At 39.5% G+C, this 15,605-nt stretch overlaps 1 protein-coding gene across 2 annotated transcripts in view; it reads left to right on the top strand.

Moving 5' to 3' along the window:
- prrc2b (proline-rich coiled-coil 2B) overlaps positions 1-15,605 on the top strand; it is a 60,876-nt gene that overhangs the window by 31,341 nt on the left and 13,930 nt on the right. For both annotated transcript variants that reach the window (XR_013549193.1, XM_078426110.1), the window contains exons 17-28: positions 757-977; positions 1,579-1,727; positions 2,519-2,696; positions 4,697-4,779; positions 5,578-5,805; positions 6,800-7,039; positions 8,845-8,931; positions 10,335-10,436; positions 10,834-11,026; positions 11,773-11,882; positions 12,191-12,312; positions 12,755-12,989. Coding sequence is in view for 1 of the 2 variants with exons in the window: in XM_078426110.1 (XP_078282236.1) it covers positions 757-977; positions 1,579-1,727; positions 2,519-2,696; positions 4,697-4,779; positions 5,578-5,805; positions 6,800-7,039; positions 8,845-8,931; positions 10,335-10,436; positions 10,834-11,026; positions 11,773-11,882; positions 12,191-12,312; positions 12,755-12,989 (1,948 nt within the window). In the remaining variant the exon portion in view is untranslated. The remainder of the gene's footprint in view (positions 1-756; positions 978-1,578; positions 1,728-2,518; positions 2,697-4,696; positions 4,780-5,577; positions 5,806-6,799; positions 7,040-8,844; positions 8,932-10,334; positions 10,437-10,833; positions 11,027-11,772; positions 11,883-12,190; positions 12,313-12,754; positions 12,990-15,605) is intronic.

Genomic DNA, 15,605 nt, shown 5'->3' with positions numbered 1-15,605 from the left:
AAGACCTGAGCGACTTTGACAAGGGCCAAATTGTTATGGCCAGTCGACTGGGTCAGAGCATCTCTGAAACGGCAAGGCTTGTGGGGTGCTCCCGGTCAGCAGTGGTGAGTACCTACTGGCAGTGGTCCGAGGAGGGAAAAACCACAAACCGACCCTGGGTCCGGCCATTCTTGTGGACGTCAATTTGACACGTGTCACCTACCTAAACATCGTTGCAGACTCTACAAGACCCCTTCATGGCAATGGTATTCCCTGATGTCAGTCGCCACTTGCAGCAGGATAATGCGCATTGCCACACTGCACACATTGTTCGGGAATGGTTTGAGGAATATGATGAAGTGTTCACTGTGTTGCCCTGGCCTCCAAATTCTCCAGATCTCAAACCGATTGAACATCTGTGGGATGTGCTGGATCGACAAGTCCGATCCACGGCAGATCCACCTTGCAACTTACAGGACTTGAAGGATCTGCGGCTAATGTTTTGGTGCCAGATACCACAGGACACCTTCAGGGGTCTTGTAGAGTCCATGCCTCGGCGGGTCGGCGCTGTTTTGGCAGCACATGGAGGAGCAACAGCACATTAGGCAGATGGTCATAATGTTTTGGCTCATCAGTGTTTATTAAACTGCTACTTTGTGCCATTACTCACAAGGAAATTAGGTCATCCAGCCAGTCAGAGGATTGAGTATGTTACATATTGGTGCTAAGGAAAAAATGGGCATTTGTGCCAAATCTTCACTAATCTTTTGATTTTAGGTATGTAGAAGAACAACTGTGTGATCAGATAGCAGTGAATGGAGGGAGTGTCAACACAGTGTATTGTGTCGAGCGGGTGGTTCCGAATGACCCAGCAGCTGTACAAATTGCAGTGAAGGATGCATCAAATAAAAAGAAGGAAAAGGATGTGAAACCTGGTGTGAAAAAATCAAAAGAGAAGACTGATGCCTTGGCCCAGTTTGATTTAAACAATTATGCAAGTAAGTGCAGATATATTGATATGCAGGTGCATTTAGCATAAACATGGAGATAAGGGTGCAAATATGTAACAGACATAGGACTGATTTATGTGCATCATCAGAATTAGCTCTCACCTCTACAATGTTCCTATTGATTCACTGTGAGTCTTAAATATATCTTCATTTTATGTTTTTCTACAAGTTTTTAAGCATAGTGAGAAATAATGTTTATTTGTGCAATGTTCCTGGACTTGTCAAAGTGCTTTACAGCACATTTGAAATGTTATTGTTGCATTGTAAAAAAAATTAGGAGTCAATTTTCCAAATCTGTTCATGTTTGTCTAAATTTTTCTTAAAAGTTGTTATTGTATCTGCTTTTACCCCCCCCCCCGGCAGAGCATTTGAGGCACCTTTCACTCGCCATGCAAGAACTGCTTAAGGCAGTTATTTCTGACTAAACTATAAAAAATGTAACCTAAAAGCTGTGTTCAAATGTTTCCCATGCTGCAAAGGAAACTTGTTTGGTGTTGCCATTCATGAGAACATTTCTGTGTTTTTCACAGCCATCTATGCAATATTTAGTACATCTGTGGGGGCTTTCTGATGGTTTATTTTCTTTAAGGTGTTGTCATTATTGATGATCACCCAGCTGTAGCAGTGGAGGAACAACCATCTGTGTCCACTGTAAATGATGGTTTTACTGAAGTAATCTCAAAAAAACACCGTCGTTTGCTTGAAGAGGAGCGTAGGAAGAAAGAGCAAACATTGCAGGTAAATGCATCCGTTTCTATGCAGTAAGTAGTCATTGTCAAATAAATGTCTTATTTGCAAAGTTACTCAAAATAAATTTTGCAGTTAGATAGCTTAGGCATAACACCATTTGTACAAACTTTTTGAGATTTTTAATCTTTTTCATTCAGTATGCTTAAGATATAATTTGCATGATTATAGTATATTTTGTGTAATAAGCACATTATTAGATTTGACAGTAAGCTATGTTGCATAATATTAGACAACAAATAAATTCTGGTCCAATAAGTAAATTTAAAAAAAACTTTTTGAAGGAGAATAGTTTTAGAAGCTAATTCCAATATCAGGATCAAAGATGGGAAATTCATCCCAAGCATATGGGAAGTCTCGTCAAGAGTCTGATAACAGTGGGGGAGAAATTGTCCTTGAATCCAATAGTACATGCTTTCAATCTTTCGTATCTGAGGGGAAAAGAGAAAATGACTGGGATATCAGTGGCCCTAAGGCAGTGTGAAGTGTTGATGTTGATGGGTTGGTGGGGGGGGGGGGGGAGTGATTGGAAGCAGGTTTCCCCATATCCCTTGATTCTGGGGGAAAAGCAGGAGTGGGGATACTGATTTTGGATGATCAGCCATGATCATATTGAATCTGGCTCGAAAGGCCAAATGACCTACTCCTGCACCTATTTTCTGTGTTTCCCGTGGACGTGGAACACGCCACACAGTTTTTTGAAGGGGTATGATTTATTTTTGAAGCAAGATTGGTTTGGAATATGAATTGGTCTCATTTGCACAGTTTATCTTTTATACCAGGCACCAGGCAAAAGTCGGAATGAGAAGAGCTGGACATCTTCATCCAAGATTCCTCCTCGTTTTGTTAAAAAGCAACAGATTTCCAATGCAATAACTGAACAAACTGAGGAAAGCTTCTCTAAGGTGCAGGCCGCATCCAGCAGTCTGGGTACAGAGATCTGGGAGAACTCCAGTGGACGTAAGTTGAATATCAATGTAGAATCATGCAGAATTTGGCTGGGTGCAGGTGTTTGTTCAATCAATAAATAAGAGCATTAAGCAAAAGAGGAAGGGAATCATACTAAAACTTTCTAGAATGTAGGTTAAGACTCAACTAGGGTATTGCATCTAGACTAGGGCAGCGTACATTGGGAATGTTGTAAAGGCTTTGGAAAGGATGCAGAAGAGATGACCAGAATGATTCCAAGGACCAGGGACTTCGGTAATGTGGATGGACTGAGGAAGCTGGGGTTATTCGCCTTAAAACAGGGATTGCAAGGATAAACTTCCCATTGGCAGAGGGGTGAAGAACTTGGGGACATGGATATAAGGTGATTGATTTGGGGTTGACAGTTTATGTGACGAATGATTTGGGTCTGAAATGTATCGCCTGGGATATTAGGGGTGGCAAAATCCATTGTTGTGTACAAAAGGGAGCTGGATACATTTACAGGGCCATAAGGAGAGGGCACTGGATTGGGACTAGCAGGATGGTCTTACAAAGATGCTGCATGGACTCGGGTGAATGACCTCATTACACGTGACAATTCTGTGAATCAACAGCTATTACCTTTGGATTGATAATACAACAGCAGCAAAATACTGCAGGTGCTGAATGTGTGAAGTTAAAGCAAATTATGGAATATGGCAGATCAAACAACATCGATATTAACAAAAAAAAAGACACAACGTGCTAGAGTAACTTAGCTCTTAAGGATAGCACAGTCAGGGGGTATGGGGAGAAGGCAGGAACGGGGTGCTGATTGAGAATGATCAGCCATGATCTCATTGAATGGTGGTGCTGGCTCGAAGGGCCGAATGGCCTACTCCTGCACCTATTGTCTATTGTTATGAGGAGAAGGCAGGAGAATGGGGTTTGGAGGGAGAGATAGATCAGCCATGATTGAATGGTGGAATAGACTAGATGGGCCGAATGGCCTAATTCTGCTCCTATCACTTATGAGTGGTTCAGGCAGGTTCACTGAAGAGCATGAATAGGCTACGTTTGAGCCGGGACCCTTCTTCATACTCCATTAGTCTGAAGCAGGGTTTGGGACCGAAACATCACCTATTCATGTTCCAAGGGGTGCTGCCTGACCTGCTGAGTTAGTCCAGCACCTGGTGTCTTTTTTTTGGAAACCAACTTCTGCAGTTCTTTGTGTCAGCATTGGGATTTTTAGATTGATGACATCCCAACTTTTTCCAGATCAGATGAAAAGTCATGGTGCTGAACAGTTAACTAACTTTCACCAAGAATGGTACCTGAGATGTTGTTTCCAGATTGTTACTGAGATGTGGTGGGTGTACTGGCTGTATTGCTCTAATTTATAGAATTGGCACTGAAATATAATTTATCGGTCCTTTACAAATCATTGGAAGCCAGAGTATCAAATAAAAAAAAAACATTTTCCTCCAATGAACAAGGAAGGTATGAAGACTCACTTGGAAGAAACTGTATAGAAGGGAGTTGTGTTCATAAGGTCATAAATGATAGGAGCAGAATTAGGCCATTCCGCCCATCAAGTCTACTCCGCCATTCAATCATGGCTGGTATAGAGATTAATATAAAACCTTTCTTGCCTGTGTAGGTGTAAATGATGTTCCAGTGGATCCATCCGTCTCTTCCTTTCATGCACAAGGAAGTGGATATGGGGAGAATGATGTGCTGATACACCAACAAAAGAGATCAATTGATGATCCAGTAATAAGCTAAGCATATGCTTAAAGCAGGGCAAAATACGTCCTTGCATTTGATTGAATATTTACAAACATTCATCTAAGCAAGCACTTATTTTTAATTAAAGTAGCACCAAACAATTCAAATCTAAATTTAAAAAGTGTATCTTTTGCACATATTGCACTAATTAATTCATTAAAGTTGATACCGTTAAAATTGATTGGGCATTGCCATTATGGAACACCAGTGGTGTCCCCCTTAATTATTCTGGAAATCCTTATTTGTTTTTTGTTTTTTTGCAGCCCTTCCTGTTCAGCCAACCAGCAGTGATGGTTGGGTGAAACCTTTGCATTCTTACACAGGATCTGAATCTACTTGTACAGAAGTGAGTATATTCACAAAGTGTATGAACATTGTTATTAGCTTTAGAAAAGATCCACTGAAATGTTTTTAAATAATGTACAGTATTATTCATGAAGATCCAAGACACTAAGTCCAGAAGGCAGCAGTGCAGCACCTGCATCAATCTGCAGCGGCAAGCCTCTGCTTCCAGATGCCTGGCACCTGAACACTCCAGTCAGTCCTATTCTTTTATCAGAATTGGCCGGACGATCTGAATATTGGCTCAGTTTTTCTCTCCATCAGCACAGATGAATCTGCTGGACGCATCCCACAGCTCTGCATTCAGCAACTTTAATGTTCCTTTGATTGTGTTCTTGTGCTCTTAACTGTTCCCATTAATCAGTCAACTGGATGACTTTGTTTACAACATTGTAAACTGAACTACTCTTATCATATTGCCTCTATCCTATCCATACACCTACAATATTAAAATATTTTTTTAAACCTCTTTCCCAGTTCTGATGAGAGGTCTCAGGGTTGAAATGTTAACTGCTTCATTTGCCACACATGCTGCCTAATCCATTGTTTCCAGTATTTTCTGATTTTTATTTTAAATTATTGTTGAACATCTTTTCAATATGTACATCTATCAGCTGGTTTAGAAAAACAATATTGATGTGTAGCCCATAACTCGATAGCTTTTTTTTTTTGTTGCAAAAACATTGAGTGTGTGTCAGAGTAGAAACACAATTTTAGGATAATTATTATATTTTGTGCGCAAGGTGCATTTTTTTATTTTGTTTTAAGCCACTCTTAACTATTTTGGAACTATTTCTGGCAGAGTTTCAAGGCAAGTCAGCCCGACAGTGGAGTTGAACTCAGTGCTGATTCCCAAGGTTCATCTGCAACATCATCACAGCGAAGTTCACCTTATGGTGCGCTAAAGCCAGAGGGAGGAATAATGACTGAAGTCAATGGAGCCAGTGCAGACACATCAGTGGATAAATCGAATGGGAAAACAGATGATCCCAAGGAACCACGGCAGAAGTCAGAAAGACCAGAGAACAAGGTGGCACAGTATTTCAAAACAATTACTTAATACTAATGGGCGGCACAGTGGTGCAGCAGTGGAGTTGCTGCCTCACAATGCCAGAGACCCCACCCAGTTCGATCCTGACCTCGGGTGCTATCTGTGTGGGGTTTGCATGTTCTCCCTGTGACCACTCGGATTTTCTCCAGGTGTTCTGGTTTCCTCCCACATCCCAAAGACATACAGGTTTGTAGATTAATTGGCTTCTGTAGAAAAAAGCAAGTGTGTAGGGTAGAATTAGTTAGTGTACTGGTTATCGCTGGTCGGCGTAGACTCGGGGACTGAAGGGTCTGTTTCCACGCATGATCTCTGAAAATGCAATCTCAGTTACTATGTGTGTGTACTATGCGGGCTTATGTTTGGTTGGTCAACGGAGGTCATCTGGAGCAATCAGAAATGACCACCTTAGTGAGACAAAACGTGTGTTTGAATCACTCTAAAGATCAAAGTGCACAACACAGAAAGGCACTAAAAAGAAAGCATTTGCCAAACAAGTCCCAGGAAGAGAGGAAAACACAAAGCTGAGGATTGTAAGTGGGGATAAACTACAGACATTTGAAAGTAATGAAAGGATGAGTTTGGGTTAATTTGGAGAATTACTATTTCCAACCCCTAAAAATGTCATGGATTTGAAAAACCTGAAGTGCTTAATTTACTCTATTGATGAGAATACTTCAGGAGGTTAACGTGTTCTGTGGGATTAGTCAAGATAGGTTTATTAGGCATATTGAGGCTGAGGGATGCAGATTGTGTGTGACGATTTCACTGGATTTAACAACATTGCATAATGAGATGTGCCTTATTGTTTCTGCTGCAACAATTAGTGTCCCCTTCAAGATTATATGTTGTAATTTGTTGAATGTTGGGAGTACTATGGTACATTCTGAATAAAGCAGTTATGTTTTATATAAATTAAATACTTTAGAACAATCATATAATAAAATGATTTTATTTGCTGTTTTATGCTCAAAAGGTTCCGGAGCCAACTGAAGGGCAGAGCAAAGACCACAAGCCAGGGCCAATAGGAAATGAACGATCCCTGAAAAACAAGAAGGCGAAAGAGTGCCTAGAACCAGAGGGAGCAGAGCGAAGTGATGGGAGCATTAGTTCGAAAACGGCAGCTGATAACAGACCAATTGCCAAAGCAGGGTTGGATTTGCACGTAGAGTCTGTCATTCCAGTTCCACCCATAGAGTTCGGAGTGAGTCCAAAGGTTGGTTCCATTTGAAGATTGAATATAGTTAGTGATAATGTCTCAAATCTATAAATTATCATTGTGTAACTGGAGCTGATGTGTGATCACTGAAATCACATTCAATTGAATAACACCGTACTAATGCATCCTTATTTAGTAGTGTAAATTGCAGATCTAAAGAATAGAGGGTGAAAAAGAGGAAATGGATTTCCTGCATAGAAATTACATTAGACAAATGGATAATTTTTTCTTGTTTGTGCTGGTGTTTATATTTGAGTCTTTTCCCATTTGTTTCCTTCATCTCACCCTTTTTGCACATTTTGACTGCCCTCACATGAGTGTAGCTTCGCGGTATTTGCATTAATTATGCCCAGCAGTCATGATTTTCAGTTTCTAGCACTTTAAAACATGTTTTTCAGTGTGACTGCTGTTTTTATTTTTATGGCCTAATTTTCTCATATTTGACAATAGACAATAGACAATAGGTGCAGGAGTAGGCCATTCAGCCCTTCGAGCCAGCACCGCCATTCAATGCGATCATGGCTGATCACTCTCAATCAGTACCCCGTTCCTGCCTTCTCCCCATACCCCCTCACTCCGCTATCCTTAAGAGCTCTATCCAGCTCTCTCTTGAAAGCATCCAACGAACTGGCCTCCACTGCCTTCTGAGGCAGAGAATTCCACACCTTTGGAACTTTGTCTTCCCAATAGTCCTGTCCATTTATGATTTTCATAACCTCTTGCAGCTCAACTTCATGATTTCTCTTTTCTAAAGCACCAATCAAATCATCCATTCCTATTCAGGCTCTGGTAACATCTTTTTTGCACTGTTCCGTGTTTCGCAGTCCTTTGAGACCGAAGCTGCACACATATCTGTATGCTGTCTGTCCAGAATCCTTTATGTTTCATCAGTTTGTGCTTTTCAATTTTATCTTTTCAGCTAGAGATCTTTATACTTTATTTGATGTTAAATTAGTATATGAATTTGTGATGTTAGCTTCATGACTTATTTCACCTGGCCTTTTGAAAATGCATTATAATTGTGTATGTACAATCATACAAAAATGAACGCGCAAGGAAAGAACTCCAGGAACAGAGTCATGATGTCAATTATCATTTACTCTGCTGCTACTTAATCAAATGACATGAATAGAAAAACCTAATCTATTTGATGAGGGCAACTTAAGAGAGAGAATTTAGATAATAGTGCTATCCATATCTGTCCACCTCTTCGCATTCTTGCTTCGTTCCAGACCTGCCCATTGCTTCCACAGCACCTGGCTCTTTTTCAACAAGCTTCCGTTCTATATCTTGCAGATGTGTGTACTCTCTGTTGACTTTGTCCATAAACAGAAGCCTACAATTATTTTTTCCATACAGACATAACACCTAAAGTATCATGATTCACAATGTTAGTCAGTAATCAGAAGCCACTTCATCAACTGGGAGTACCAAAAAATACATAAAATGAGGAGGATTTACAGGAAGAAAAGCATTTAATATATGATAATGAATGTTTCCTGTGTTATACTGGAGAAATTGGCCAGCAAAGTGTATTTTTCTTGATTCACTTTACTGTAGACTTAATTTGGTTGCAGAATTATTAAAAATTTGCTCTTCTTGAAGAATTGCTTGTCTGAATATAGGGTTATTCCCAACTTGGCTTTTATTGTGATGACATGAATCAGGGTATTGTTTTATCAATGTCATAATTTTTTTGGAAGTCTGAGTCAATTGGTAATATTTAAGACTTCTCCATGTCCCGACAGTCTGTGTGGCTTGTCTTCTGATAAACTGAGATGGTTTTTTGTTTATTGTTTTAGGATTCTGATTTCAATTTGCCACAGAATTCAGTGCCGAATCCAGTTTCCAACTCGATCACTAAACTGCAGGATATATTAGTGAACAACGTGAGTACTATACTCTGAAGGTGTTGCTCCATCAAATTTCCAACTCTTTGCATAGCTCTGAGATCAAGCTGTGAAATCCAGTTGTAGTTTTAAATTTTGATATAAAATATACTAAAAACAATAGTTTTTACCTCCTACCTGAAAACTACACACACAACTTCTCTGAAATTATAAAAGCTTTTTAGAACACTGAATGCAATCATTTAATTAAATCAGAACAGAAGGAACATAATAAAATGTCATAGGGTTGCAAAGGATATCTGGCATGAGACATACCATCTGGCCCAAAGCCCATGCTGGCATCTAAGCTCCACTTGAGTTTTGTTCGGCTTTCCCCATTTAAATCTATCAATGTAACCCTTCATTCACCTTGCCCTCATGTGAGAGTATACATGAATTAGGAGCGCATGTCGCCTTGGCTCTCGAATCCAGTTATCAAACTTGCGCTACCATTTATTAAAATAATGGCTGTTCTCACTTTGACCTCAATTCCATGTTCCACTTTACCAGGGTAGCATTTCACCCCCTTGCAAGTCAAGAATGTGTCTAGCCTTGCCTTTAAAGACGTATTCAAAGGCTTTCTTCCACAAAGATGAGTGGAAGCAGGTTTCCAAAGAGTCGCAAGCCTCAAAGACTTTCACATCACCTGTGACTTAAATGGGCAACCCTTTATTTTAAATAGAGATCCCCATTTCTAGATTCTCCCACAAGAGGAGTCATCACTTCTATATCCACATTGTCAAGATCACATAGATTTTTGTTTCAGATGAGTCATTCTCATTGTTGTGAATGCCAGTCAATTCAAGCCTAGCTTGTCCAACCTTTCGTCATGAGACAACCTGTTCATTCCAGCTACAAATCTAATAAGTCACGGATGTGCTTCCAACGCTTTAACATTCTTCCATAAATATGGAGGCCAATCCTAATATATATATATATATATATAGTACTCCACATGTGGTTTCACCAAAATCCTGTATAACGTTGTATAAGCTCCCTATTTTGTATTCTGTCCCTAAGCAATAACATGCTGTCAGCATTCCTGATTACTTGCTGTAGCCGCAAACTAGACAATTGCAAATCATGCATTAGGAACCCAGGTTACTCAGCATCTTGTGGAATTGTCCAGCCTCCTCTTAAACAAGTGCATACTATTGACATCAACCACTCCCTGTGATTGATCGTTTCATATTCTCGCCATTCTATGAAAAATTAATTCTCTTGTATCGATAGCCACAGTTATGCTATTCCTCAAAAGTGGAAACATATTTCTCTGCTTCCACTCTATCAAAGTCCTTCATAATTCTATGCTCCCAATAGTTTAAGCACAGTTAAACAATTTTTCATTGATGATGCAAAGATGGATCGAAGTCTTCATTTAGTACCGGCTTTTGTTTTTTCAGGTAACACTAAGCCAGTCAATCCCAATCCTGCGAAGAGAACATCTCCAACAGGGTCCCAACCTCACTCCTGTTTCTCTACTAAGTACAGACCTTACACTAAAGGTAAAACTGCACAATTGGGAACATTCAGGAAAAATGTGACTTTAAAGAAGAAATGTATTCAGATTTCAAAGAAGTTTTAATAGTAGTATATTGATTTAATAGGGAACCTTGTGGAGATTAACTGCAAAGGTCTGACTATTTTTATGGGTTTATGCCATTGAAAAAAAAACTATGCAGGTTGAAAAGATGATAAATCTTGAAGGGTTAACATTTCGGGATGAATGCTTCATTGTTTTGTGATTTTAAAATTAAACTTCAACTCGTTCTTGCCTGCTGCCCTGCCTGTATATATTTGTGATGAATATGTGTGTGGATTAATCATAGTATTTTGGAGAAGATGGCTTTGAGTTTTACGTCAATATTTCTGATATTTACACTATTTTCTTTATTTGAATAGATGGAGTCTGCCCGCAAAGCCTGGGAAAATTCTCCCAGTGTTGCTGAGCAGAGTTCTCCAGGTAGCAGTAGTGCCAGTACACAGACTCCATGTAACACCGGCCCACCTAGTGGAGTAGGCTACAGCTCAATTGGATGTTCTCCTGTGCCTCCTATGCCAATGGTTTCAGTTGCACCCTCTGTATCTTTGCCAGGTATGTGAATAGCTTATTGGTATTAATGCCTCCTTTTTGATTACCTTAAAGGGCAGCTCTAATGAATAATTCTGATATTTAAATTATCTGACATTATTGGAATATACACATGATTGTTCTGTGCTTTCTTGTTAACAAGTATTCCATCAGGTTATTACTACAATCGCCTATCCATGTTCAGAGTTGCTAATTGACCCTTTGAGTTACCTCAGCACTTTGTCTTTTTTTAATAAAGCATTAGTGGTGGGAAAGAAGCCCCTTGTATTCCCTTCTACCAAAGGTTGCATTTCAATGAGTAATTCCTGTTTAAGTCATTAGAGTAAATGATACAGATTAAGGACCTACAATTAAAGCAACAATACCTTGTTGTTAGTTAAAAAGGCACTACATATTTCTTACTTGTAGACATTGCTAATTTCTGGAGGACAGCACAGATTTCTCAGGATTCCATCTGTAAAATATATAAAGGAGGGTAATAGTTTACTTTCTAATTGAACACAAACTAATATTTAATACGAACATGAATTTGTTTTACAAAATGGCCTATATTGTTTCAAAGAATGCCACTGTCCATTAGTTTGGGTAACTGTCAAATCCACATTTGCTGTTAAAGGTTCAAAATTTCAGTGATTATGGGGAGTAGATATTATTTCAGTGATTATGGGGAGTAGATGTGCTATTTTCCATAATTTGTGCTCTAAGTAACAAGCAAGTTGGAGAAATGATTTCTTGTGATTTTTTTTCAGGGAGCCATATTTCCCCTTTGTACATGGATGGTCACGTTTTTGCCAGTCAAACACGGCTCCTTCCACAATCAATCCCACAACAGCAAGGTTTCCCAGCTGGCCTCTCTCAGGTAATGGTAGCGTTTTTGTTCATGTTTATCTAAATTTGCAACTTGAGGTCTGAAAATCTTTCCAGTTAAAGCAGTGTGTGCCAGCACCTGTTGCCTTCTGAATGTGGTGGTGTTCGAAAACACTGGCATTATTCAGATGTGGCAGTTTGAATTCTTTTGGGACGCTGTTATGATGAGGCAGTGTATAAGTTGACGGATGCCAGTATGAAACTTAACATTTTCCAGAGATTGTGGGGTATGGTGGGACAAATCAGTTGCAACGTGGCTGCTGTGCCTGTTATCATGGTTGGTTGCTTTTCTCTCTTTAGGCTGCTGCAGCACATCAGATTCCAATGCCAGTGCATGCATCCTTACAGGCACCCCTTGGATTGAGGAATGGACTGCCTGTCTCCCAGTCCCAGGAAATGTTTGGTTCAATGCAGCCTTTCAGGTACCAGTTGCACCATTTCAATGTACAAGTGCTGAACTGAACCAGTCTATAACAAATATAAAAATATGTCTTCAACTGCTCAGTAACTTTGCTGGGGAAATAGAAGGCAAATAAAGTTGATTTAATTTCTTAAATGCAGATTAAAAGTTGCCTTGCTTTGAGTTCTCACTTAACACAAAGTGAAATTTCATTGTACCTTAACTGGTACATGTGACAATAAACTGACCTTGAAAACTTGAAAGAACACACTAATCCAACTTTAAAGCGTGATAAGCATTAAAGAAAGATACAAGGCAACTTTTAATCTGCGCTTAAGAAATGGAAAGATTACTTCCTTCTGTGTATTTCATTTATTGAAGTTTCCAGACAATTTATTTTTCTGTGTGTGTTAGTTCGAGAGAGAAATACAATTAATTGGATTTAATTTAATTCTTGTTCATAGGTCACAAGTGTACATGCATGCCAGTCTTTCTCAGCCATCCACAATGGTCTTGTCCGGTGCTCCTCTGAAAACTCCGTATACAGCTTTCCCTGCAGTTCCAACCTCTGATATGGTGAAGCCACAGCCAGGGTCTCATTATCAAGCAATTGGAGGAAATCCGACCCTCATGTATGAAAGTCAACTAAACCAGCCTGGGCTTACCACTTCACAGATCATGGACTCTCAGCTGATACAGGTTTAATGAATTACTGCAATCTCTATTCAGGAATAAATGCAATTTTGTTTCAGTAGTAACATGTTGCCATCAAAAAATGTAAACTGAAGTTTTTACCGGTAATGTGTTTGGTTTGAACACAATGCATTGTAATCCTTAATGGATTCATTGCTGCCATGTAGCATTCATTTAAAGTATATATTCAAGGAATGTCTTTTAATTGATTTAACGTGGTATGGATGTAAATTATACATAAATCATGTTTTATTTTCTATGGTGGTATGGATTTACCTGAGGGGAAAAAAATCATTGAATTTTTAAAAGCAAACACTAGAGGCTCTGTGATGTACTCCAGCTTCTGTTTTTTAAAATGTTAAGAAGCTGATTCTTCAGACTGGAGACTAGAATCTAAAGTCAGTCTTTTAACACATAGGTTTACCATTTAGGACTGAAATTAGGCAAATTCCTTCATTTTTATTCAAGGCTGAGTGGTAGATTTATGGATCCTGAAGTTAAGGAATATGAGGATAAGAGAGAAAATAGCAGTGAACTCAAAAGGTAAAGCTGGTCCAATGGGCGGTAAAGCCTATGTTGCTGCTATTTCCTGTGATAAACCTAAATTTCAGCAAAAGCATTTTATATCGTCATGTTCTGTTTTTGTGAGCAATTAGACTTTACTGAGATTGGTAAGCTTTTATTGTAGGATGAATGAACATGGTGAAAATAAGCAGAAAAATGGGTTGGATCTGTGCACTGTGTATTTGAGAAGATTAAAGGTTTAAGAAAGGGTGGCAGAGCACCTCCTGGAGCTGCGCTCACCCAACCCGGTCTCGGGTGCTGTCAGTGTATAGAGTGCCCTCCATAATGTTTCGGACAATGACCCATCATTTATTTATTTGCCTCTGTACTCCACAATTTCAGATTTATAATAGAAAAAATCACATGTGGTTAAAGTGCACATTGTCAGATTTTATTAAAGGCCATTTTTATACATTTTGGTTTCACCATGTAGAAATTACAGCAGTGTTTATAAACATAGCACAAAAAGTAAGGAAATTTGTGTTTGGTAGATTATTTCTTTGTTGTAACAATGCTTCTTGGCAATAAATCTTATACCATTGGAAAGCCTGTTTATTTCCCTTTTAAATGGTGCCACATTTGTAAGGAACATGCATTTGTGGGATGAGCAGCAGAGCTGAGTATATGGGATGCGCCCATGAAAAATTTGCCAAATCTTCTCTGCCAATGCCAAACAGCTTATTCTGCTGTTGCTATTGACTCTTGTTTTGAGCTTCTGGTACCCCCAGGTGCTGACAAGAATGGGATGCCATCCCACAACAGTGTGTGACCAGGCTGGTGACCAGCATGAGGAGGAGGTGCCAGGCTGTTGTGGCTGTGTATGGTTCTTCCACACGCTACTGTGGCTCCTGTTTATTAAATGAATAAATTGTTAAATTGCCAATATGTCTTGTTTCTTCAGACCAATCATCCAACCCACCAAACAACACCGAACAAGAGTCAATGGCAGAATAAGCTGTTTGGCATTGGCAGAGAAGATTTGGCAAATTTTTCATGGGCGCATCCCATATACTCAGCTCTGCTGCTCATCCCACAAATGCATGTTCCTTACAAATGTGGCACCATTTAAAAGGGAAATAAACAGGCTTTCCAACGGTATAAGATTTATTGCCAAGAAGCATTGTTACAACAAAGAAATAATCTACCAAACACAAATTTCCTTACTTTTTGTGCTATGTTTACATAGTCCCCCCATTTCAGGGCACCATAATGTTTGGGACACATGGCTTCACGGGTGTTTGTAATTGCTCAGGTGTGTTTAATTGCCTCCTTAATGCAGGTATAAGAGAGCACTCAGCACCTAGTCTTTCCTCCAGTCTTTCCATCACCTTTGGAAACTTTTATTACTGTTATCAACATGAGGACCAAAGTTGTGCCAATGAAAGTCAAAGAAGCCATTATGAGACCAAAATCAACTGTTTGGAACATCATTAAGAAGAAAGAGAGCACTGGTGAGCTTACTAATTGCAAAGGGACTGGCAGCCAAGGAAGACGTCCACAGCTGATGACAGAAGAATTCTCTCTATAATAAAGAAAAATCCCCAAACACCTGTCCGATAGATCAGAAACACTCTTCAGGAGTAAGGTGTGGATTTGTCAATGACCACAGTCTCCATGAACAGAAATACAGAAGTAACACTGCTAGATGCAAACCACTGGTTAGCCACAAAAATAGGATGGCCAGGTTACAGTTTGCCAAGAAGTACTTAAAACAGCAACCACAGTTCTGGAAAAAGGTCTTGTGGACAGATGAGACAAAGATTAACTTATATCAGAGTGATGGCAAGAGCAAAGTATGGAGGAGAGAAGGAACTGCCCAAGATCCAAAGCATACCACCTCAACTGTGAATCACGGTGGTGGGGGTGTTATGGCCTGGGCTTGTATGGCTGCTGAAGGTACTGGCTCACTCATCTTTATTGATACAATTGCTGATGGTAGTAGCATAATGAATTCTGAAGTGTATAGACACATCCTATCTGCTTAAGTTCAAACAAATGCCTCAAAACTCATTGGCTGGCAGTTCATTCTACAGCAAGACAATTACCCAAACATACTGC

This window comes from Rhinoraja longicauda, chromosome 31 (assembly GCF_053455715.1).
Source record: "Rhinoraja longicauda isolate Sanriku21f chromosome 31, sRhiLon1.1, whole genome shotgun sequence".
NCBI classification, from domain to species: domain Eukaryota; kingdom Metazoa; phylum Chordata; class Chondrichthyes; order Rajiformes; family Arhynchobatidae; genus Rhinoraja; species Rhinoraja longicauda.
Note: the sequence above shows the minus strand (reverse complement) of the source record. Positions and strands in the feature narration are given on the sequence as shown.